Raw genomic sequence first — 25,247 nt, forward strand, 5'->3', positions numbered from 1 at the left:
ACATCCTGTGTTCTAAAGCCCTTCCCAGCTCTGACATCCTGTGTTCTGAGGCCCCTCCCAGTTCCAGTGTTCTGGGTTTTATGCTTTCCTCCAGCTCTGACATTCTGCATTCCAAGGCCCAGACATGCTTTATTCTAAGGCCTCCAGTCCTAATCTTCCATGATTGTGAGTATATGGATCAATTTCTGAACATAAATCTCCAGAATTGTGGGAAGAGTCTTTGATGTATAACAGCGATGTAGTTTATCCCTTAAGGAAACTAAATTTTCCTCTAGAAAATCTCCCTGAACATGCATGCTCCCAAGATGCGGACTCTCATTAGTGGTAGGCGCGAGTAGGAACATAAAGACACAGTAACAGCTCCCCAAGAGAACCCAGCAACATCAGCCTGTTTCAGAGCACTCTCCTGAAGTAGTGATGGAATAAAATCCACTTACCTGACGCCTTTCCCGATGTAGTAAAGATCCCCAGTCTCTTCTCGAAATCCTTCAGAATGAAGCAGAACAAGTCCGAGATTTTCTTCAGCGATCCCAATCAGAAAGGAGGTCAGGAGTCCTGGATCCTAGTCCTAGCACTGTCCCTAGCTTGCTGCACGACCCTGGCCAATCATTTAATTTCTTTAAAAAAAAAATTTAATTTAGGGGGCAGCTAGGTGGTGCAGTGAATAGAGCACCGGCCCTGAAGTCAGGAGGACCTGAGTTCAAAATCCGGCCTTAGACACTTAACACTTACTAGTCGTGTGACCTCAGGCAGGTCACTTAACCCCAATTGCCCTGCCTCCTTCCCTCAAAAAAAAAGCAAAAAAAATGTTTAATTTATAGAATAAAACAAACATTTCCACAACATAGCATAATAGAAAAGATGACTGCACACAAAACTATAAATTTGCAATGTACAACTTGGTATTTCCTTTAACTATATAATAAAGTTGTCAAGTAATTTTCTTTTATCTTCCCCCTTTTCCCTTTAAAATCAGGACGCGTTCATTGTTGGTGGAATTGTGAATTGATCCAACTGTTACATTTCTCTTGCCTCAGTTTCCTCTAACTGTAAAGCAACGAGATTGAGCTAGATGGCCTCTGGCCCCTATTCTAATTTTGCCATTTTGTGAACCCATACTTGATTAACTATTAAAATGACCGGAGTTGAAAAATGCCTTACTTTTATCTCCCCTTTCATCTTTCTGTCCAGGAGCTCCTGCAGCAGGGGTGTGTGTTCCAGGAAAGGCACGGCTGGGAGAGACCTGGATGGTTTAACCCGAAGGGACCAGCTCCTGTAAGTAAAGCTATAGAATCTGGCAGTTAATTCAGACCTAGAACTAGAGATATTATCAGTATAGTGTGATGAGAGTCCTTCCTCCCTCCCCCAATATACCCCTCACCTACCTACCTTATCACTTCTGGGAGATTCAAATCCCAACTTTGCCCCTTCCAAGTCATTTGGATTCCTTATCTTTAAAATAGAGGAATTAGGCCAGATGACTTTTAAGAGCCTTTCCAACTTTAAATTTATGGTCTTATGACTTTTAAAATGAAACTAATGATTCCCCTTCTTCCTCTACCTTATTTCACACAGGTATTATTATGCTGAATTGAGTCAGCATTTATTGAAAGTGTTTTGAAAACTATAGAGATGTTATCATTCTCCAGTTATTGAAAGGGGGCTGTTAAAATGTAAAAAAAGAAAAAATTGGGTAGAGTGCTGGACTTGGAGTCAGGAAGACCTAGTTTCAGATCTTACTTTTGACACTAACTGTGTGGTTCTGAGCAAGTCACTCACCATCTAGCAGGATTTTGGGCTTCAGAATTTCAACAATCAATGCCAGGCATTGTGTTAAGTGTTGGGCAAGTCATACATGCACTGTTAATCACTTTTGGTGGTTTCCAGTACTGTGGCATAGTCAGAGTACCAGGTCTGGAGTTAGGAAGATCTGGGATCAAATCCAACCACAAACACTAGCTGGGCAAGTCACTTAATCCTGTTTGTTTCAGTTTCCTCATCTGTGAAGTAAGCTAGAGAAGGAAATAACAACCCACTCCAGTATCTTTGCCAAGAAAACCCTAAATGGGACTCTGAGCAAGTCACTTAACCTCAGTCGGCTTGGTTTCCTCCACTGTAAAATGGTGACAATCCCAGGGTTGTTCTGAGGATCAAATGAGAGAATTTTTGTGAAGCACTTGCCCATTTTCTTCCTTTCTTCCTTTTTATGTAGCATGGACCCTTCTGGCAGTCTGGCTAAGCCTATGGGCACCTTCTCAGGACTGTGTTTTAAAATGCATAAAATAAAATGTATAGTGTGATGTTTAAATAGTTCAAGAGATATAATTTCTGGGTAATTCATTTTATTAATGATAGAGTTTTATTAATAAATGAAGTCAGAGATGCTATTGAATGCCAAAGACCCCTCGAGTAGGGTGTGCTCACAGTTTATATGCCCTTGAAAGGATGGCAGTCAATTCTGATTGGTTAACAATTAATGAAAAAATGGATATTACAATGAGAAGTGGGCTCACTCCAATGTGGGACTGAGAGAAAGACATCATGTCCTTCTTGTACAAAGAGACTATCTCTACACCCAGAGAACACCCAGCTTTGGGCAATCTTTATCCCCACCCATTCTACTAGAATACAATGGGCTTTCCCACCTTAGATTAAATTCCTTTAAGGAATTCGTTTAAGGTTGGGTGGGGTCTGACCAAGATTGGAAAGAGTTAATTCAGTCTCATCAGTAATGTCCTTCAAGAGACTGAACTTTGAAATGAGGACTATAGACAAAGGGGAAATTCTGAATCTCCTCAAATCATTGGTTATTAATAATAATTTCTCTCAATAGGATTGCACAGGAATCCAGTTATATTGAAATAGTTATCAAAAAAAAAGAAATAGAGTTATCTATTTACCTATAATTTCAAAATCAAGTTCACTGACACCAGGCTAAATGCCTAGTCCAATCCCTTCCTTTTATAGATGGGAATAGAGAAATGAAGTGACTTGCCAAATGTCAAACAGCTAGCAAGTGGCAGATCTGGGACCTGAACCCATGTTTTCTGACTCTAAACTTAGTTCTTGGAGTAATATACTGCGCCCTGCCTTCACAGGAAGGAGGGGAACATCATGAAATCTAGCTCCTGAGTACCCGAGGGCCACTCTTCATAAGCCTTTGAACAATACAGAATTTGAAGAAAAGTGGAATTTGTAGAGTAAGAAAGAGACCTGAGACCCAACCTCATTTTGCAGGGAAGAAAACATAGACCCTGAAAGGTCCAAGCCAGTTGGGGACAGAGTTGGGGGTAGAACATGGGTGTGGCTCCCAGTTCCCTACTCTTTGCACTATACTGGGCAACCCCTTCCAGAACACCCTTCTTAGCTGAGCAGTGAGATGAATTCTGCCTAGACATGCCTCCTTGAAGGGCCACTGCCTGTGTGGTGTGACATTGTTACCCAGGTCAGTGGTCTCCACCATGATTCTCCCACTTGCCGACCAATGCCCCAAATGCCATCATTTCTGCCTCATGTACAATGAATAGCATGTCCCTAGTTGAGTAATCAAGGTTGACTCTTCATTTAAAGAGAAGGAACCCCATGTAAAGCCCCACTTCTTTCAGTAGAGCTGTTTTTGCTGAGCCCCTAGAGTTTGGGGGCATGTTTTGTATAAGCAGCAGAGCCTTCAGTGAGTTGCAGCTTCCTGTTCAGCCTGCACCTGTGGCACTGTGGCTGAAATTGGAGGTGAGATTACTGAAGGGTTTGGCAGCTTTGCTAGTGTGAGAATTAGGTTGGCTCAAACAGGGCTGGTAAAATGAGCCGGGGGAATTAGGGAAGCATCAACAAGGGACAAAGAGCTTCATTAAGCAGATATCTAAAGTGAGATGGAGACATCAAAGCTTGAACAGGGGCCAAAAAGAGAAAATGCAGAAAGGCCGAGCCAGGTGGAAACAGACTCCCTCTTGTCATCTCATTTGCGGGGGTCCATCTCAGCTGTTTCTCTAGAATCCTCACCTCTCTTCTCTTCCCAGATCCTCCCTTACGACTATTATGGGGCATACGCGCATCAGCGCCATGAAGACTACAAATATAACAGACTTCTTGGAGATGAATACACCTTCGATTTCCCTCCTCATCATGATATTGTAAGTAAAAAGAATGATTCTGAAGTTGTCCAGGCAGAAGCTGGGTTTTCTCAATCATTGGTAAAAAAATATTTATTGACCACCTGATAGGTCTGGTGCCAGAGATATTCAGGAGTTTGGCTCCTGTTAGCAGCCACATTCACATGAGTATTTTCCCAGCCCTCCAACCCCCACTGATTTTTGGTATGGTTCTTTTTCCCTTTTAAGGAGAAATATGCCATTTTTTTTTCCTCTAGCAAAGTATCCCCTCTTGGCAGAAGGAAATGGTTCTCAATATCACCTGGAGTCCCTCTGAATACTTGGTCTAGAACACAAGACATACTTTTTTCCTGAAAGAGGAATGGAATCTTGCTTAATTCCATTCCATCACTATGTGCATCTCTGATCAAGTTCAAGATAGAGGGGAAGATGCTGTTCTAGCAGGTGACAGGTTATATTCTTGGACAAATCTAGGACACCTAGGCACTCCAGTCTCTTTACCAAGAAAACCCCAAATGGGGTCATGGAAAGTCAGACACGACTAAAATGACTGAACAACAAAAAACTAATTTAGCTATGTCATTTCCCTTAACTCTCATTTTTGCAATAAAATTTCTTTTTTTAAGGACTGAGGAATTAAATAGATATGGTAGGTATTTGTATCCCAACAATGAAGAGAGGGCTAGATTAAAGGATGGGAAGGGTTCATCTCGGAGCAGAAGGGTAGGAAGGGAATTAGTGCTAAGAACAGTAAGCAATACGACCGAGGCCACAGAAGTGGGAGCGCACCAAGTTGTGTTTGAGGGTCAGTGCTACTCTGCCACAAACTAGCTGCATGACTGGGTGGACAAATCACTTCCCCTTTCTGGGCCTTAGTTCCTCTATCCATACAACAAGAGGGAGATCCAAAGTCCCTTTCCAATTTTAACATCTTACAAGCCTTTTTTTTTTTTTAAAGGCAATTGGGATTAAATGACTTGTCCAGGGTTACAGAGCTGGTAATTATCTGAGGTTAGATTTGAACTCAGGTCCTCCTGACTCCAGGACTAGTGCTCCTAGCTACCCCAACGTCTTATATTCTAAGTAATCTACCAACTCTAACATTCATAACCACGTGATTCTTTGAATCACTTCCCTGAGACAGCCTTAGTCACTGTGGGTAGAGGGGGCCATGGGCCCAAGTGAAGGTGACTGGAGAGGATCGACTCTTATCCAGGTATAAGAGAGCCCAGTCTGACAAAATGTGTTAGAGGCACTGATCCCTATTGAGACTGGGGTTTAGCACTGACGCAAGTTTGCTGTGATTCATCCAATCTCCAATAAAGGGTCTGAAAAAATTCCTTAAAGTGTGAAAAATACAATTGCTCACGCTCTAGAAATTTACCAGAATCCATCATGCTGGAGCTGAGAAGCACAAGTGGAGATACTGGTCTCAATGGATTTTTTTTTTTAGTGATAAGATTCTACATCTCAAAACAAAAGGGTTTAGGTCAAAGAATGAAGCTAACAGTCAGCTAACAAACATTTATTAGGTGCTTACCATGTTCAAGGCACTATGATAAGCACAAAAATACAGTCTCTGCTCTCAAGGAGATCACCTTCTAATGACAGAGATAACACGCTAACAACACCATGTGTAGAAAATATACATGGGGTTTTGTTTTTCTTGCCTTTTCAGTGGGTGGGTAAGGGGTGGACAGAGGGAGAGAATTTGGAACTGAAAATAAAATAAAATTGAGTCAAAAATATATCCAGGGTAAATTCCCAAAGTATTTTTAAAGCACCTACTACATTCCTAGTCCTGTACTAAGTGTCATGAAGGAGACAAAAGGAGCAGAGGGCATAGTTTCTGCTCTCAGGGTGTTTTCAACTTGTGGGACGTGGGAGTGATGAAGATTCACGCAGCAGAAACAAAGAACAGCATGTAATCTGGTGCAGGTTTACAAAGGGAAGGATCTTGTAGAGAAAGGTTTTGTTAAGGAAAGTGTTCAGAGGCTGCCTCTGAAGGGTGGGATAGATGTGGATGCGAAGAGAGAGAGGAGGAAGGCATTCCAGATAGGAGGAACAGTTTGGGAAAAAGAAGAGAAGTGGAGAATAAGCCTGGTATGTCTGTGACATAAAGAGAAGATTTGTCTGATAAAGGGGCATGAGGATGGTGGATAATTGGGAGCAGGGAGACATACATTTGAACAGGTCAGGTGGGGCTGGGTTATGAATACCAAGTGGAGGATTTCAGAATGATGCTATCAGTAGTAGGGATGCATTGTGAGTTCCTGAACAGGAGGGTAACTAACTGAAAGCATGGTTTGATGAGAAGACAGGGTAGTCACAACCCAGTGTAAGCTTATTTGGAGCCCTGATCACAACATCTTCAACCTCTCTAAATCTGTTTCTTTCTGTAAAATGGGCGTAAGAACACTTCCACTATGTGCTTGACAGCGCTATCATCAGGAGAAGGCTTTTGTAAATCTTCAAATGCTATTGAAACGTGAGTTATTATTAATTCTCCTTTGTTTCTGCTCTTTCTCAAGGAACTTTGTATTTTTCCCTCCTGAGCGTTTCTGTTAAAGAAGAGGAATTAAGCACCCTCTCCTCCCCCTGTGTTCTTTTTAGATTCAGAAGGAGTGTTTATCCTGCAGAAATGCGGTGGCTGTGTTTGACATGTCTTACTTTGGGAAATTCTATCTGGTGGGTCCCGAAGCCAGGAAGGCTGCAGATTGGCTTTTCTCAGCTGATGTCCACAGATCCCCAGGTAGGGGAGGGGGAAATCTCAGATAACTGGACCATGCATGCTGCCCCCATGATTCTTCTTCATGGAAACCAAGGGTAACTGAGGGAATTTGGTGGCCCTTTTGTAGTTGTTAGAATGAACTTCTGTTCTTAGATCCCCTGACCCCCACCTGCTGTCAGGTCTTGGTAGCACCAAATGTTTCAGTGTCAGGACTTAGAGCTAAATTTTTGCAAAGAGGACTCCAGCACTCTCAGAAATTCTTTGAGAAGCTTTATTCTTCTATAGCCTTGAGGTCTACAGGGGCAGCTCTGACAGTCACCATGCCTACAGGCCCTGTCCTAGAGAGGCCTGATCCATGAATACAGACTCTAAGTGATTCATGGTCAATTTATCTGGCCTTAGTAAGGAGAGAAGGCACTGAAGGTAATGTCTCAATTCAATTCCTTTAACAAAAGTTTCCCCCGTCTGGTGTGTTCAAATGTGGATCAAGTTTTCAGAGTAGGTAGAGTAGAAAGAAAGTAGGCTTTGCTTGGTGGTTCTAGTCCTGGCTCTGGCCCTAACACACTATGCTCTTGAGATAGTCAGTCCCACCCCCTCCCCAGCTCACCCCTTCACCACCATCCCGCAATTTCCTTATCTCTTTAGTGATAGGTTTGGATAATATGATCCCTACAGATTTAAAGCTGGAAGAGACCTTAAGAGGTCACCCAGGCATGGCATCATAGAGGCAGAACTAGAAGGGACCTTATAGGTCGTCAGGGTCCTACTCCCTCATTTTAAAGATGAGGAAACTAAAGAATAGAGAAGCCATGTTGCTCCCCTCCCCCCACCAAAGTCACACGAGTAACCAGTGGCAGTGCTAATCCTTCTAGCTTTCATAGTAGATGCATCCCTAAACTGGTCTACATCATCCCAACCATCTAGGAGTCTGTCCTATGTTTAAGGACCCCCAAAGTAAGATATTCCATAGTGCCCCCTCAGGCAGTCCTCCCAATTGTCAACATCTTCTCAGTGTTGGAAAGTTCTTCACTATGTCTGCCCTAAATCTCTTGTGCTCCAGGGAAGATCTAATTCTGGGCTCAATGTAGATGGAAAAGTAGACTCTATGAAATGTGAAGCTGGCTTGATGCCAGCATTAACGAAGGTGAAGGAAGGGACTAGACTCTTTTGAAAAATGGAAATTGAGCAAAATGCTTGGGAAAGGAAGAGTCCCAGCTTCCTAGGGAAGGATAATTGGGTAAATGGCCCTTCGATTGGCCACACTAGATTAAAGAGCTAGAACTCTTTACTGTGTATTCACTATGGGAACCTCTACGACTACTTCCACTACAGAGTGGAGTCATGTGCCCTTATCTCCATCGGCTCTAGTCTGGGATGCCTGTCTCTCCAAGGGGATGTGTTCTTTGTCACTCTTAGCCCTCTTATTCCCCATCCTCTTCAACTCAAGCTCACGAACATGACATGTGACTCTTGGCCTAATCACCAACTGTCTCAGGACCAATCTCGCACACACTCAATCCCTCCTCCAAAGGCTCCAAAAGGCTATTTCCCCCCTTTCCCAGGCTCCACAGTGTACACCTGCATGCTGAATCATCAGGGAGGGACTGAGAGTGACCTGACAGTAAGCTGCCTCGCTCGGGACCCTGAGGCCTTTCCACTCACCCCTTCATTTGAAGGTAAGATATACCCAAGTTACATTGCGTCAGTGGCTTAGCCTTGGATGAAGCAGCAAAGCAGCCCCAAATGTTAAACTGGGGACAATGAGGTCTAGAAACAGAAATCTCCTACAGAGTTGGCTTTGCTTAATTCTTCTCTTTGTAATTATACAGTTTAACCTGTGGGTGGGTGACCAGGTGTGGCATAATTGTGAGATAAAAGTAGGGCTTGATCAGATTCCCCAACAGGAGCAGTGACTACTCAGTGATTATCTCTATGAATGGGCCTGTGGTTTACAGGAGGCCTTGACTGCGGGCTAGTTTTTATAAAAGAAGCCTGTTGAGAACCTGCGGTCACTTGGTTTAGCTGGCAGAATGCAATGTTAATGAATTCACAATCTTTCAACCTAGGTCTGCTACACTAATTGTGTAACCTTGGACAAATTAAGGCTCTGCTTTGGGTTTCACTATTTATGCTCCCTTTGCTCTAAATCTATGATTCTGTGGCCTGTATTCATGTTTACCCCCACCCTACCCTACTTCTTCTCTACCATTGACCTCCTCCCCAATTCCAGGGGTCAATGAACTTCATTCACTCTGCTCCCAGGCCACAAATGGCAACCCCTCAAGGGGCTTGGAGGATGATTCAGAGTTAATCCACCCCCACCCTACCAGAAAACGGTCTAAATGGACAGGCTTTTTGCCTTTTTAACATGAAGGCCACCATTAGCTAGTGACAGTGTATCTGAAGAAGGAAGTTACACTAATTGTGCTACTCTCACTTAAACTGTGACAACCTCTAAAGACTCATAGCATCTAGAAGATGGTGTGAGCTACACTTCCCTGTGCAGGCATCCAGATCTCTTACAGGTCTGCAATCTGCAAGACTCTAGTCCTGATTCTGCTCTATACCAGTAGATTTCCCCCTTTTAACTAACCTAGGTCATGCTGCCATTATGAAGTGTTATCCATGCACGATAGACTGAGCTCACTACCTCTCCACATGGACATTGGTGCTGAATCCTGGACAAAAAGAAGTAAGATACAGTCTTTCTCTGGTAACAGTCTGCAGCCCATCTGAGAAGACAGAACACAAACAGTTCAAAGAGGCTAAAGACCACTTACAAAGTGACGTTGAATGGAATCAAAGAATGTTAGAGCCAGAGAGAGCCTCAGAATAAAGAATGTCAGAACACGAAGTGACCATGGAACGGAATGTTAGAATGTATAATGTCAAAGCAAAAAGTTACCTTGGAATATATGTCAGAAGTGGAGGAGATCTTAGTACATAGAATGTTAGAACACAGATTATCAAAGCAAAAAGTGACCCTGAAACATGAAATTTCAGAACTAGAAGAAATATAGAATGCCCCAGAGCAAAAAGTGACCTTGGAAAACAGAATGTTAAAGATAGAAGAGACCCTGGATCATGGAATGTTAGAAGATAGCACATCAAAGCAAAAAATGACTTTGTAACATGCAACAACGGAACTAAGAAAGGACCGTAGATGCTGGGATGTTAGAACATAACATATCAGAGCAAAAAGTGACCTTGAAATATGGAATTTCAGAGCTAGAAGAGATTTTAGGACAGGGGTTCTTCCCCTGGAAACTGGGGACAGATTTCAAGGTGTCTGTGAATTTTGGTGGGGAAAAAATAATTTTTTCCCCACAAACTTGTAACTGAAATTTAGCATTTTCTTCAATTGTGGATTTAAAAATACACATACACATATACATACACATACATGCAGTTTACATCCATGTGCACATACACACATGTATGCATGCATGTATTCTGGGTAGAGATCCATAGACTTCACCCTACTGCCAAAGGAGTCCATGCCTTAGAACACAGAATGTCAGAACAGTAGAGGATCTTACACAGTCCTGGAGAAGACAAGGACCTTAGCAGTTATCTAGTCCAAAGTCTCCATTTCACAGGTGGCGGGGGAGCAGGGGAGGTCACTTTTACAGGGTTACACTCTGATTTAGTGGAAGAGTCATGATGAGAATCTTTCTAGGTCTCCTGACTCTCAGGATTGTATGCCAAAGAACAGACTGACAATCAGAGTTCTGAGAGTGATCAAGGTAAGGGGCAATCAAGAAGAGGTGCTTATCTACCACTGACATACCAAAAAGTCTAGTCTCTGTGCTAGGGTTTGGGGAAACTCCTTCTGCATGGGGAGTTAGCAGTGAGACTGAGGAAGTTCATAGACTCATGGAATGCTGCAGCTAGAAGGTAACTTAGAGGTCATCTAGGCCATCATCACTCTCATTTTACCAATAAGGAAACCGAGGCCTACAGATGCAAAGTGGTTTCCCCAGTGTCTATTTGGTACCAGGGAGGAAAGAGCACAATTATTAGACTAGGTGATAGGGAAATGTGCTAATTGATTCTCAGAGTGTTTTGTGCTGAAGCTTGACACCTAAGAATAAAATTAAACCGTTTCGTGGTGAGGAAGTTTGCACATATTTCTGCTTTTCGACCCTGCTAGCATGAGCCTGTAGGTGCTTACCAATGTACTGCTGTTTAATTCTTGTTGTGGGGCTTTCTTCTCCCAATAGAATAGAGGTTTCGGTGATTACAGGGATGATCCCAAGTTTTTAGACAGCACCTAAGGAACTCAGTGTTCCTCACTCCAAGATCTAGGTTTAATCTATAAAACAGCATTGCTCCAGCATCCAAAGCATGACATTTTTTCCTAGAAAATCAAGAAGCTGGGAAAGACCTCCAGAGTGAAGGAAGAGATGGTCCCACCATCCTCTGCCCTGGTCAGATTGTATCTGCTGTATTTTATGTAGTCTTGGACACAGAATTTTAGGAAGGACACTGGCAAATTGGATACCAGAATTGGAAGAGGACTAGAAATTATGCTATTCCAGAATTTGTTTACAGTACTGGGAATGTTGAACCTGGAAAAGAGAAGACTTTGTGGAGACCCAAAAGCAACCTTCAAATATTTGAAGGGCCTTCCAATATGGAAGAGTGCCTTGTATACACTAGGTCCTTAATAAATACTTGTTGTTGGAAAAGGGATTATGCTGATTGGTTACAAGGAACAGAATTGGTACCAATGGGTAAATGTTGCAGAGAATCAGATTTTAGCTCAATATAAGGAGAAATTTCCCAACAATCGGAGTGGCTCCAAGTCATAATGAGCTACCTTGGGGAGTTTCTTTATCACTGGAAGTTTTCAGAGAGAAAACACATGTTAAAGATGTTTCCTTTCATGCAAAGGTTGGGCCAGCCAGTTGGGCTAGATGACCCTTGCGGTTCCTTCTGCTTGTGAGATTTTTAAGATGCTAAATCATTATTTGAAAACATCTGATAGTCTTCTGTCTCCATGATCTCCAGGGCAGGAGAACTCACTACTAAGTTGTAATAGTGGAAAAAACACTGAGAGACCTGGTTCTGAGTTCCAGTTCTACCACTTGCTATGTGACCTTGGGAAAGTTACATGGCCCTTTTGAACCTCAGTTTCTTCCTCTGCAAAAGAAGAGATAACAATACTTAGATTTCCTGTTACGTCATGGGGCTGTTAGAAGGAAAATGATTTGTCAACTAAAAATACTATGTAGACATGAGTTCTCTTTTTAATATGAACTTTTATTGATGCCTTTTGAGTTTTTATGTTATCCAAATCTTCTCTAGTATCACTTTCTTTCCCACTCCCAGAGGTTCCCCCCATAAAACAATGTTTTTAAAGATAAAAGAGAAAAAGGAGGAAAAAAAAAAAGCAAAACTCATCAATATATCAAAAAAGTCTAAAAATATGTGTATCAAATAACTCCTGCGAACCTCCCTCCTCTGCCAAGGGATGGGGTGGAAAAGTCTCCCCATATCTCTTCTTTCATGCTATACTTATTCTTTATAATTTTGCATCATTCACTTTTGATTTTTTTAGTGGTTAATCTTTCCATTAACATTGGTGTAGTCATTGTATGTATTGGATTGTTGGCTCTGCTTACTTCACTTTGCATCAGTTCATGTAGATCTCTCAATGCTTCTTTTTATTCATCACATTTGTCATAGCACACAGTAATATTCCATTACATTCAGCGGAAGGGAAGGAAAAAAGAACAAATATTTTTATTAAGCACCTATTCTGGGCCAGGCATTATACCAATCACTTTACAAATATTATCCCATTTGATCTTTACAACAACCCTGTGAGGTAGGTGCTATTATTATCTTCATTTCATAGTTAAGGACTCTGAGGCAGACAAAAGTTAAGTGACTTCCCCACAATCACTGACCAGCATCTTCTTGACCCCAGTCCCAGAGTTTTATCTGTTGTACCAACTAGCTGCCTCAATTGTATGATAATTTGTTTACCTTTTGCCCAATCAACGACATATACTTTGTTTCCAGTTCTCAACTATCACAAAAAGTGTTATACAAATACTTTGATATGTTTGGAGACTTTATCACTAGCTTCTTTGGGATCTGAGCCTAGTAATGGAATTTACATGAGTTCTTCTAATTAGAATGTCTGTCTCCCAAAGCTTCCCAAGCCTTTTCTGTCCTTGGTTTTGTATAGAACAAGGATTTTCTTGGGTAAGCTCCAAAGACCTTAACCACCCCTTCCCCAGATGAGAATGTTGTCTTTAATAGGTTGGGCCAGCCAGTTGGGCTAGATGACCCTTGCGGTTCCTTCTGCTTGTGAGATTTTTAAGATGCTAAATCATTATTTGAAAACATCTGATAGTCTTCTGTCTCCATGATTTCCAGGGCAGGAGAACTCACTACTAAGTTGTAATAGTGGAAAAAACACTGAGAGACCTGGTTCTGAGTTCCAGTTCTACCACTTGCTATGTGACCTTGGGAAAGTTACATGGCCCTTTTGAATTTGAGGGGATTTGAGGGATGATTTGGTGGAGACCAGGGTTTTCAATCCTGATGTCAACCTCAAAGGTTAAGGATTCAGCATATTATAGTAGAAATGAACTCAGAGACCTTAGTTCAAATACCAGCTCTTCCCTTAATTACTACCTGTATGACCTCAGCCAGCTTAACATCTTTGGTTTTCAGTTTCCTCATCTCTAAAATGAGGGAGTTGGACTATTGGTCTAGATCTTATCCGAGGTGCCTTCCAGATCTAAATCTAATTTAAATGAATTATGAATTCCAAATAGCCCAATAATCCCATAATAACCCGCTGTATGTCTATTTCTTGTAGGAATTTTCTAAAGCCTTTTGTGAAACTAGTTATATTTTTCAGCCTACATCCCCTCTTGGGCATGCTGACTTCTGTATGCTTAAGTTCTTTGTAAAGTAAGGACTGCCTTTGGTTTTTCCGAAAATTGTCTTCTTTGAGCTGGGTCTCTAGTTCTAAGTTTTTTTGAGCTGGGTCTTCTAGTTCTAAGGCTTAGTGAAAATTATTTTCCTTCCTCTCACAGCTTTTAGAGATCTCATCCTATCCATCAGTCAAGAAACACTGAGTACCTGCTTTGTATAAGGCCCTGTACTAGATACCATGTGAATGAATAAGACATTGTGTCTGTCCTCAGGGAAGTTACAGTCTGAATGGAGGTAACCAGATGCATGTGCACATGCATTCTCACAGAGGAGAAGAAAAATAGCCATGTCAGGTATCATGTGATTAACCGTTTTTAAATGGTACATCTTTCAGAAATTCTAGGAAGGGCAAGATATCATCAGGGTCAGGTGATTCATGGAAGAAGAGCTTCTTGATCTGGATCTTGAAGGATGCTCACCATTTAAATAGGAGGAGGAGAGCAGGAGATGGAAAATGAAACCATCTATATATTTTTTAAAAACCACCTTGAAAGGGATAAAGGACCATTCCAACATAAGACCACAATGCTATTTTAGGTTGAAAAGATCTGTGACTTCATCAGGGCGGATATTCCTTCCACTCACACTCATTAGAACTCTTCTATGTCTTGAAGCAATCATGTACCGGTAGTATACGGCTAATAGAGTGTTGGACTGGTAGTCAAGAAGGCTCTTGTTCAAATCTGGTCTCTGATACTTATTAGCTGAGTAACCCGAGTTAAGTCCCTCAATTTATTCAATCTCAGTTTTTTCATCTGTCAAAAAGGAATAATAATAGCATTTCCCTCACAGGGTTTCCTTTATGAACCTTCAAGTATTCTATAAATAAATGCAGGCTATTAATATTATACCCTAATAGATGGTTTCATGAATTTGTTTCAAAAAAAAAGAGAGAAAGAAATCATCACCTGATGGCCAACTAATGAAACAGAATGTCCTGGAATGATGACAGATGTGCATTCTTGGCTCCACCCCATACCTAAGAGCCTTCCAGTGGCTGGACTGGCCTTTGGAGACCCCAGGATTTCTTACACACCATCAAGAGACACAAGAGTAGGGCTTTAGTAGAAGAAGCTAATAGTCATGATGGTAATGACACCTTATATGTGTCTAGCCTTTTACAGCTCCTGAAGCATGTTCACATGGGTTATTTCATGCTGTTATTCACATTTCCACCCTATTAACTTGACCCTGATTCTATTAGCAAAGTTGAGTGGGCCCTTGGGCCAAGTGGCCATAGGAGCGAAGAAAATGTCATATTTTCTTTCTTTGGCCTTGAGGTTTTCTGTGTAAATATGGGTAGAGAGGAAATGGATGAAGCATCTGAAGGTCCCAGATAAGGCTGCCTGTCCCTCTTTGCTAATGTGCTCAGCATCCTTTCCCTTGTTCCCAGGTCTTTTTTCTTCCCCAGCTCAGAAGCCGCCCTCTGAGCTAATTAAAAAGATAGCATAGGGGCGAGTGAGTGACTCTTGGGGACGCTTTCTTAGCTTTCTTGGTGATAGAATATAGTATAGTAAGAGCACATCTATTTTTCAATTACAGTAGGTGGTTGCACCTATTATCATGATGACATATTGTTCAAATGCAGTTTAGGAGCTGTAGAGAAGGCGGGGGAAGGAACGTTAAGGCAAGATTAATCAGCAGCACTACCCCCACCCCCAACCTCCATGCCTTCCCTGGGCCTTCATGGTGACTGATGAAGCAATAGAACCAAGGTGTCCTGTCCTGAGAGCTACTTTAACCAGATAAATATTCCTATGTAAAGCTGAATATGTCTTCTTTTTAGAAATACTAATGGTTAACATTTATACACTATAGCATTTCAAGGTTTGCAAAGCATTTTACTTTATGTTAACTGATTTGATCCTTAACAACCCTGTGAGGTAGGTACTATAGATATTATCATCCCTATCTTACAGATAAGGAAACTGAGGCCAAGAAGGTTAAGTGACTTGCCCAAGGCCACGTAGCTAGTAAGTGTCAGAAATGGAATCCAAACTCAAATCTTCCTGACTCTCAGTCTTCTGTTCTATCTACTATACCGTACTGCTTCCTAAAGCTAAATACAATTTCTATTTTTTCCCTTTATAGAGAAAGCCAGAGCAGGGAGGAAAATGAAAAGCATTGAAAGGAATAAGATTACCTAGCATGTCAAGAAATCAATTTCAGACTAGACCCCGGGAATCCTGATTGCCTTGATGATAGGATCAGCCTCTCTCTTTGTGTCAGCAGAGCAAGACTAAGGGGCTGGAAAGGGCCAAAGGAAATGAGTGGGCATTAGCACTGATATTCAGCTGGACCCTGGAAGTCCCTGGCAATGTTCAGGTCAAGGCTGGAGACTAGCCACGTATCAGGATGCTACAGAGTGGGTTCTTACACAGGTTGGCTGAGGTGACTAATGAAAAGAACCTTGGAGCTTTGAGATCTCTGTAGCCTAGCATTCCATGTTCTAAAGCCCCAATCTTCCAAAACCCTAAAGCTCCAAATGTTCTAAAGCCCCAACTTGAACACTGATGTGTTCTAAGGGCCTTTCTAGTTCTGATACTCTGTGTTCTATGTTTAGGCAATTCAGAGGCACTGTAAATAGAGTGTTTGATCTAGACTCAGGGAGAACTGGGTTCGGATCTGACCTTAGACACTAGTTCTATGACCCTGGGCAAGTCACTCTACTTTCTCTCTGCCTCAGTTTTCTTACCTGTAAAATGGGACTAAGGATTTTGTGAGAGTGTTTGTAAAACACTAGGGCATTGCCTGGCGCATAGTGGATACATAATAAATGCCTGTTCACTTTCCTTCTCCACCTTCTCTCTGTTCTAATGTGCTTTCCAACTCTCATATTTTATGGTCTAAGATCCCTTCTAACTCAGACATTCTGTGATGCTATGATAGCCTGTGGTTAAGAAGATAGGTTAGCAAATTCTTGCCCCACCCCAACCCAGCATCCTTGGAAAACACTTTCAAACCACAAGATTGGGTACAAATGTGGGCAAGGTCTGATCTGATTGTGTGCCCAGAGGTGCGGCTCACTCCCAGATCTTTGTTATGCTTCCCTGAGAGGCCAGAGAGGATTCTTTACAGTTGGGCACAGGGAAAGAGAGGGCACTGGCTTTTATGAAGCTGTTTCTTCACTAAAGAGAACATGGTCTAAGCCCGAGGCTATCATCTTATTTCCTTAGTATCTCCAGGGAGCCGTTACCATCAATCCTGGACAAGCACATTCAGTGCAGAAGGTAACACTGACTGACCTCTGCTAACAGACGCCCACATCTAAATAAACAGTGAGGCTGGTGGCAGAGTCTAGCAAAGGACAGGAAATTCAGAGTGAATTCCTGCTCTAACCCTTCCCTGCCATGAGATAGGGATAAAGGATATCGGCAGGCTTCACTTTTTTAGGCAGGGAAATGGGATATGGTGAAAATCCCATTGGATTGATTGAATCTGGGCCCTAGCAATAGCTCTGCCCCTAACCAGGTGACATGTAAAATGAGAGAGTTGGAATAAATTCATCCATAAAGCCCTTCTCTGATGTCCTAAGATTCCATGCATTGTAATCCAGAGGCCCCATGCCAGGATCATAGACTTGGAGCTAGAAGGGCCTTTGGAGATCATCTGCAGGGATAGGAACTGGAACTATGCATTCATTGAGTGATTTGGGAGGTATCATTTCAACAATTTCATTGATTCATTCAGTATAGGAAACCTCTTTAACAATGCAGATTGGTACCTTCTATGTAACCTAGGTAAGTCTTGGGTGGTTGAGAGAGGGGAATTCCATTGGGTTACAAGCACAGGAACAAGATTAAAATATAATTTAAAAAATTAAAAAATGAATTAATTAATAATCAGCACAAAAGCAATAACTGATACAATTGATAATTACAAAATAAAAATTCAATGCAACATAGATACTGTTAATTTGTTGTCTTCTAGGTCAAAATATCACCGGCAATGATCTATTTCTATTCGAGTCTGCACCACTGGATTAGAGCACCAAGAGTTTAAGTTATTTGCCCTGGGTCACTGTAGTGCCAACACAATGTACACAGCACTGACAGCAACTGTAAATATGCCGGCATAGTGCTCAATTGCAAAATATAACAGACTCTCCAAAAAAAGACAGAAGCAAAACATTTATTCATATATCAGAAAACCAAATCCCAAAACCAGAAAGCCCAATCCATCATAGCAACATAGGGGTTAATAAGCCATAATACCACAGAGAGCAACACCATCCTTTAGCCTTCCCACAAACCAACATTTATTCACAAGCCAAACTGTTTCCCTGGGGTGCATCCTCTCCTCTCTCAGTCTCTAATTGCTCTAACTCCCAGCTTCCTGTGGGCTCTGCTCCACCCTTCAGCAGCTTTTCCCACCACAGCCTCCATGTAATTACATTCAGCTTATCAGGGGCTAGGGTATATCTTCAAAGCAAGGAAGGTCTTCAAATTTCCCTAGGCTTATCAAGGGGCAGGGAAGATATTCAAACTACCATTACCATTACAGTCACACAACTAGTCAGAGATGGGACTTGAACTCATGTTTTTCTGTCTCTAAGGTCAGCTTTCTATCCATTGTACAATGTTTCCTCTGATCTAGAGATATAAACACAATAATGAACTAATCCTTGCCCTCAAGGAACTATAATTTGGGGAGCTTCTATATACTTGCAAATCAATCAACCAAAGCAGGGTAATTTGAGAAAGGAGATAATGCTAGGATAAGTTGAAGTAAGTTAAGGATTCAGAGAGGCATAGGGGAAGATGGAGAACATTTTAGGTCTTTGTGACTATATTTTGATGGATGGATGAATGGATGGCATGTTGTGCCTGAGATATTTGGCTGAATTGCAGGGAGTGTGAAGGGTGAAATAAATCTAAAAAGAAAAATTGGAGTCAGATTGCGGAAGGCCTTAAATATCAGACTGAGGACTCTATATTTAATCTTAGAGGTACTAGGGAGCCATTAAAGGTTTTTGAGCAGAGGAGTGACATGGTCAAAATTATGCCTTAGGAAGATTATTTTAGTATCTGGATGAAGGATGGATTGGGAAAAACTAGAAGAAAGACTAATTAGAGATTACTGCAATAGGTGAAGAAGGACTGGACTAGAGTGGTGGTGGTGGTATAATAAAGAGAAGGTAAATGATATGAGAGTACTTTGGTAGGCAGAACTGATAAGAATTGGCAGCTTGTTAGATGTAGAAGACTGGCTGGGGACAGCAGAGCATCCGGGGATGGGAAGAGTCAATGGCAACTCCAAGGATGGCTTTCCTGCTATTTCTGCTTTTCCCACTGCTGTCGATTTTACTAAGCTCAAACTGCACCCTCTCTCCCAGGGGATGCCTATTACCTGGCTGTGGGGGGAGCAGTAGCGCAGTACAATTGGTCCCACATCACCACTGTGCTTCAGGACAAGAAGTTCAATTGCCAACTCATTGACTGTACGGAGGACATGGGGACAATTAGTGTCCAGGGACCTAACAGGTAAGATTTATCCTTGAAACGCGGCCATTTGTGGGGCTTTTAACCCTGACAATCAAAAACAGTCACTGACCTCATGCCTTTCAGAAACCCATCCCTTTATCTCTTGTTACTATTCTCCCCCTTAGACAGCTAAAGGGTCTTTCTAGGCCTCTCCAGGGCAGGAAGCAAAGAGAAAGAGAGGCAGAAGTAAAGGAATTTTTCCTGTAACTAGCTAAAATCATGGCAGAAAGGAGATGTGCTCAGGGAAGATTGATGGAAACTGACTTGAGGTGGCAGGAAGATGAGCAACAGAGGAAGAGAAAGAAAGAAGACAAAAGGTTTCCCTGGGTTAGAAAGGAGTTTTTTAATTGTGCCAGAAGGGTTGAAGAGGGTAAAAGGTCCCTAGATGCTCTCTAGATCCCCCTGCCCCCAGCAGCCTACCCTAGCTACTATTTTTTTCTGCCTTTACAGAAAACATCAAATATTTAAGCCCACTTCCCATCAGTGTCCTGAGACAGAACTCACTTAGTCTAAGCCCTTGACGTTCCATTCACAATGCACCCCCTTTCTATGTTACACATTTGGAATACACGTGTGTGTATAGGTTTTAATGCATCAAAATCCCACCATTAGGTAAAATCATTCTGATCCATCTCAAAGTTTAGTCTTTTCCTTTTCCTCTTCTGTCCTGGGCATTTGTAACTAAAGTATCTGCTCCATAAAATCTACCCTAATAATAGCTCTTCACCCACAGGAAGGGTGAATGCTCCTGCAAAGTGTTCAGAATCTGACTGTTTAAACTGGGATTGTTTAGGGAGATGGAAGGGAGAAAGGTGATTGTCCTTCATTTTAGTCAAGCTGACTTTTGAGATCCATGCTCCTTTTCTTGTTAGTTTTCTAGTCCTAAACTCCAAGAAAATGTTTGCTATTCCAGCAAAAAGTGTTATTTAAATGCTTCTATAATAGGCAAGGTAGCATAGCACAATGGATAGAGAGTCAGTCCTGGAAGTCAGAAAGACCTGTGTTCAAGTTTTATGTCTAACATATTCTATGTGACCCTGGGCAAAAAATATCACCTTTTTGTTGTTGTTCAGTTTTTTCAGTCATGTCCAATATTTGTGACCCCATTTGGAGTTTTCTTGGCAAAGATGCTAGAGCGATTTGACATTTCTTTCTCCAGCTCATTTTACAGATGAGGAAACTGAGGCAAACAAGGTTAAGTGACTTATCCAGGGTCATACAGCTAGTAAGTATCTGAGACTGAATTTGAACCTAGGGCTTCCTGACTCATAGGGCCACCTAGTTGCCCACCTTACTGCCCCCCAGGAAACTATATCTGCATTGGTTTAGGGGATTATCTCAGCAGGTGTCTTCATATGCTGATGAAATCCCAGATCTGAACAACAAAAACCAAAAAAAATGTAAAGGATTGTAAGGGTAGACAGAGAAATACAAAATGTTGTTTAAGCCCTCAGGGCATTTCTAATTAGGTTCATAGGTTTCTAGGATCATCAATTTAGTGTTAGAAGGAGCCTCAGAGATCACTTAGTTTCAGCTACTTTAGTATTTTTGAGTTCCATAGCTGTTGTTTTCTCTCATAGCTTATATTTGTTTGGAATTTGTGTGGTTTGGGGTTCTGGGAACCCTGAAATGTAAGGGTACAGGATGGCATCCACCTGGAATGAGTTCACACATTCAAGCCTTCTTTCAGTCAGAGTAGCAAGGTTTATTGTAACACCAATAGTCAGGGTGAGATTCCTAGTGAATCTGTAGTTTACTGGGGGTAAGACTGATACTTATATACAAAAAAAGGATAGTGAAAAGATCCGGATGGGATTAAGGAGTGGTAGGAATTAAGTGGTTGTAGGAACAACCACATTGGCATACCCAGGATGACTGCTAGCTCAGGTTCTTAGATATGCTTTATTAGGAAGGATAGCTGTTTAAGGGGTCAACAATCTTTTTAATTACATTCATTAGTTCAGGGGGAAAGTTAGCACCCTGGACTTCAGAGAAAATACAAGCAGAGAAATATAGACCAACAGACAGGGCTTTGACTGCCTGAATCAAAGCAATATTGTTGTAAACTTTACATAGATCCCTGGATTGAGAGAGCCCTTACATCTGAGCAGTCTGGGGGCTCTGAACATATGATTACTCAGAATCTCGACCAGGGAATCATAAGATACTTCTCATAAGTGAGCCCCCAAAGCAAAATACCAACTAAAGTATATATATATATATATATATATATATATATATATATATATATATATATATATATATATATACTTCTCAGAGCTAGAAGGCATCACAACCCTGTGACTCAGTGTCTAATTAGAAATTAGCAAAAAGTGTGGAATGTTTCCTACAAGCAAGCCCCTTCATAGGGTGGGAAGATCTTAAATCCAATTAACATTATAGTGGTCTGGGGTGAGTCAAGAGCCACCGTGAGAGGACTGTCAAGTGGATGTGCCAGATGCCAAAGATGGGGTGATAGAATCCAGACCTCTAAAAGGAAAAGACTGGGTCTTTGAAAACAGCTCAGTCCCTGAATTTTCCCACATATTTTGGTGGAACCCAGATCATTGGCATCTAGCCCAAGGCATTTGGCCTAGCCAAGCACCGGTAGATGCTTGATAATTCTTTCACAGTGACTCTTGACCCACCGAAGACCACTTAACTCCTTTCACTGGTTTACCTGGCCCACCCCAGGCTATTTGCCACTCTTTAATCCTATCCAGATCTTTTCACAAGTCCTTTTTTTTGTCTGTTAAGTATTAGTCTTATCCTCAGTAAGTTGCAGATTCACTAGAAATCTCATCAGAGCTATTAGTGTTAAAATAAGTCTTACTACTTTGACTGAAAGAAGGCTTGAGTGTGTGAATTCATTCCAGGTGGCTGCCACCCTGTACCCTTACATTTTGGGGTTCCCAGTACCCCAAACTGCATTAGAAATATTCATCATCACAAACTTTATTTTTCCTATTCTGCCCATCGTTTTAAAATTTTTCACTGAAAGCTCTGTTGAGGTTTAGGGTTTAGGGGTGCTCAAGACCTCAAAATATCAACATGCTGGGGCCTGCCAAAGGAATTCTACTCAAGTCTTCTCTCAGCCAAAGTAAAGCAAAGTTTATTAAAGATTCACCTTATGTATCAGCAATGCCATATTCACAATGCCTATAGAGATTACAAATATGCTGATATAATTATCCATTAGAAAATACGTCATGTTTGCCATATGAGGAAATAAACTAGAAAATTTATTAAGATACCAAAAGACTGAGTCCCAAAACCAGAAAGTGAAAGCCATCAGAGTAGTTATGACATTGGCACAGGTAGATAAAGTAGAAAGCACCCACATTTTCAAGCCTTTAAAACAGAACAGGCTACCTCAGGCAAAGGTCCTCCTCTCCCCACGCACAGCAACCACCCAGCGTCCTGGAAGCGCGCTCCCAGCAGCTCCGGCCCCTGGCAGTCCTCAGCGGGAGTCCTTAGCAGAAAGTCCTTAGCAGTTCTAACTCAAAAAGGGCTTCGAGCTGCCACTGCCTCTGCTGCTGCCGCCGTCACCACCACCGCCAGCCACCGAAGGAACGCTAGCTTGGCTTCCGCTTCCTCTTGCTCCGCCCCTTCCTGCTACGTCAGCAAGTCCAACGGGGCATGGAAGATCTTTAAATCCCCTAACCCTTACACCTTAATGGGTAGACTCTTAAGGAGCCTAAGTATATGTGAAGCTTGTATTGGCGAGCATGCCACAATAATCTGACACAGAGTAAGTCTGCCCTAGATTGAATTCTCAGCCCCATCATGGAGGCAAGATGGATCTTATATACTGAAAGATTGTGGGAGGATTTAGGGATGGTCTAGAGGAGGAGTTTGGGGAGGGTCTTAAGGAGGACTCTAAGGAGGATCTTTTGAATTGATGTCAGACTCCAGTAAAGGGATTAAAGGTGGGAAGTAGCTAAAAGCTACCTGGAGATGACAGCCAATGGAGGGCTCGGCTAGTTTAAGGGTAACAGATTTGGGTTCAGATATTTTGAGAGGATCAAGGGTAGGAAGTAGTTGGGCAATGGAGGGCTAGGCTAGGTTAAGAGTAACAGAGATTTGGGCCTAGCTATAATGAAAGGCTTATGGCCTCAGGCAAATGCCTCATCAAATGGGAGGATTCAGAGTTCAAGGGGTTTCCCAGAGCCTGTACCCCATCAGCTCTAGTTGCTGACCTAAATTCATTCTTATTTCTTTATTTTGTGAATTTTAATTTTTCTTTTGAACTATTTTAGAGTTTCTTGCTGTTGTTCCATGCTCTCTGGGGAATCCATGAGATTCTGCCTTTCATTAGACACTATGGGTTCCCTTTCCTTCATGTTATAATAGTTTATTAAGGTGTTCTGGTTCTTTTTGGAGGTTTTATGTATTCTTCCTTCTGTTTTCAGGATTCTCTCTGTTGTATCTACTTGTAGGTTGAACTTTTCTTTAAGCTTTTCTCTTGGTATCTTTAATGTTTCAGCTTTTTTCTTATATTCTCCATCCCTGATTTCATTCTTTGGTTTCCTCCCTTTTCCACACTGGTGTACAGAGCCTCTGAGGCTGGACTGCTCATGATCATAGCTTCTTCACATTTAGGGTTTATTGGGATTTGACAGCCTGGGTTCTTGCTCTGAGTAAACTTTCAGAAGATAAGAGATGGCCAGAGTTAATTTTTTTCAGTGCCCCTTTTTTTCAGATTCAATGCTTTGTTTCCCATATCCAAATGGTTCTGAGAACAGATGTCTGCACTGACAATTTTTTAGTCCACTTGATCTTCCTTCCCCTCTCTTCCTTTCCTTTACATAGCTGGAAAGAATCAGTGTTTGTCATATCTTCCAGAGAGGAGAATTGGGGATGGGGTGTGGGGAGGATTAGGACAGAGTCACTGAAGCCACAGGAGATGCTACAATGCCATGACTACCAGTTACAATTAAGTATGCTTGTGTTGACTAAGTCAGTTGTAATGAAGTCAGGTGGGAGATGGGCATTAAGTATTAAGATTCTCCATTGTTAATTCATGGTGTCTTTATCTTGGACAGGGAGGTCTGATTTCTTATCTTATGGACTCAGCTGTAATCACTCTCTCTGGTGGATAATTCCTATCTTTTGAGATTTGGGGTGGAAGAGGTTTATAGAAAGTATCTTTGCCATCTCCCTTGTGGGTGACCTACACTAAGCCTGTAAATAAGTACTATGGGACAAGCTTGATATGACCTAGAATTGCTGGGAGAAAGCCAGAAGAAGGCAGATTGTTGCAAATTATAAGGAGAACTCTCCTGCCAATGAGAACTGTCTAAGAATGCTATGGACTTCTTCAGGAGGTGAGTGAATGAATGATATGAACTGCTTCAGGACATGAGTGAATTCCTGTGCTCTTAGAGGCCATTGGAATCTGAATGATCAGAGGGATATTTTAGAAGGGGTTCCTGCATTGGACAGGAGATTGGACTCAATGACCTCTGAAGTTGCTTCTCAATCTCAGATTCTGCAATTCTATGGCTCTGGGATTCAGAGCAGAGAGAGCATCTGTAATTTGTTCAGCCCTACAGGGAAGAATCTGCCAGCTTCCTGGGACTTGAGGCAGCATTCAAATGGAGTCTTTTGACAGGGAGTGTCAGCTTATTCTCAAGAGTGTTATTTTTAGCACCAGAGAGGTAAGAGTAGAGAGTCAGGGTGACAGGGGGAGGGAGCTGCAGGGTTCTGTTGCTCTGCTTTGAATTGGGGTAGGATGGGGAGAGCTAGGTGAACATGTAGGAAACATTAATCTAACCAAGTTGCAGTCAGTGCCTTATGAGTGGGATATGCTGGACTTCATTTATAACCAGCTCCAGGCAAGAGGCAAGCATACCTGATAAGCTAGAAAGAAGAAGAAAAGTTCATCTTATTCAATCATGATTTCTTAACTTTTTCTGCCATGAATCTACTCAATTTTAGTTTAAAAAAACTTCGAGAATTTCTCCTTTA

General features: G+C 41.9%; 1 protein-coding gene across 2 annotated transcripts in view; it reads left to right on the top strand.

Moving 5' to 3' along the window:
• Positions 1-25,247, top strand: part of SARDH (sarcosine dehydrogenase) — a 137,016-nt gene that overhangs the window by 51,416 nt on the left and 60,353 nt on the right. For both annotated transcript variants that reach the window (XM_069069240.1, XM_069069241.1), the window contains exons 12-16: positions 1,192-1,275; positions 4,014-4,127; positions 6,720-6,858; positions 8,400-8,513; positions 19,130-19,277. In XM_069069240.1, coding sequence (XP_068925341.1) covers positions 1,192-1,275; positions 4,014-4,127; positions 6,720-6,858; positions 8,400-8,513; positions 19,130-19,277 — 599 coding nt within the window. The remainder of the gene's footprint in view (positions 1-1,191; positions 1,276-4,013; positions 4,128-6,719; positions 6,859-8,399; positions 8,514-19,129; positions 19,278-25,247) is intronic.

The sequence above is a fragment of the Petaurus breviceps genome, unplaced genomic scaffold (assembly GCF_028583685.1).
Source record: "Petaurus breviceps papuanus isolate PSGF00001 unplaced genomic scaffold, PetGlider_PUasm1.0 90779, whole genome shotgun sequence".
Taxonomy (NCBI): domain Eukaryota; kingdom Metazoa; phylum Chordata; class Mammalia; order Diprotodontia; family Petauridae; genus Petaurus; species Petaurus breviceps.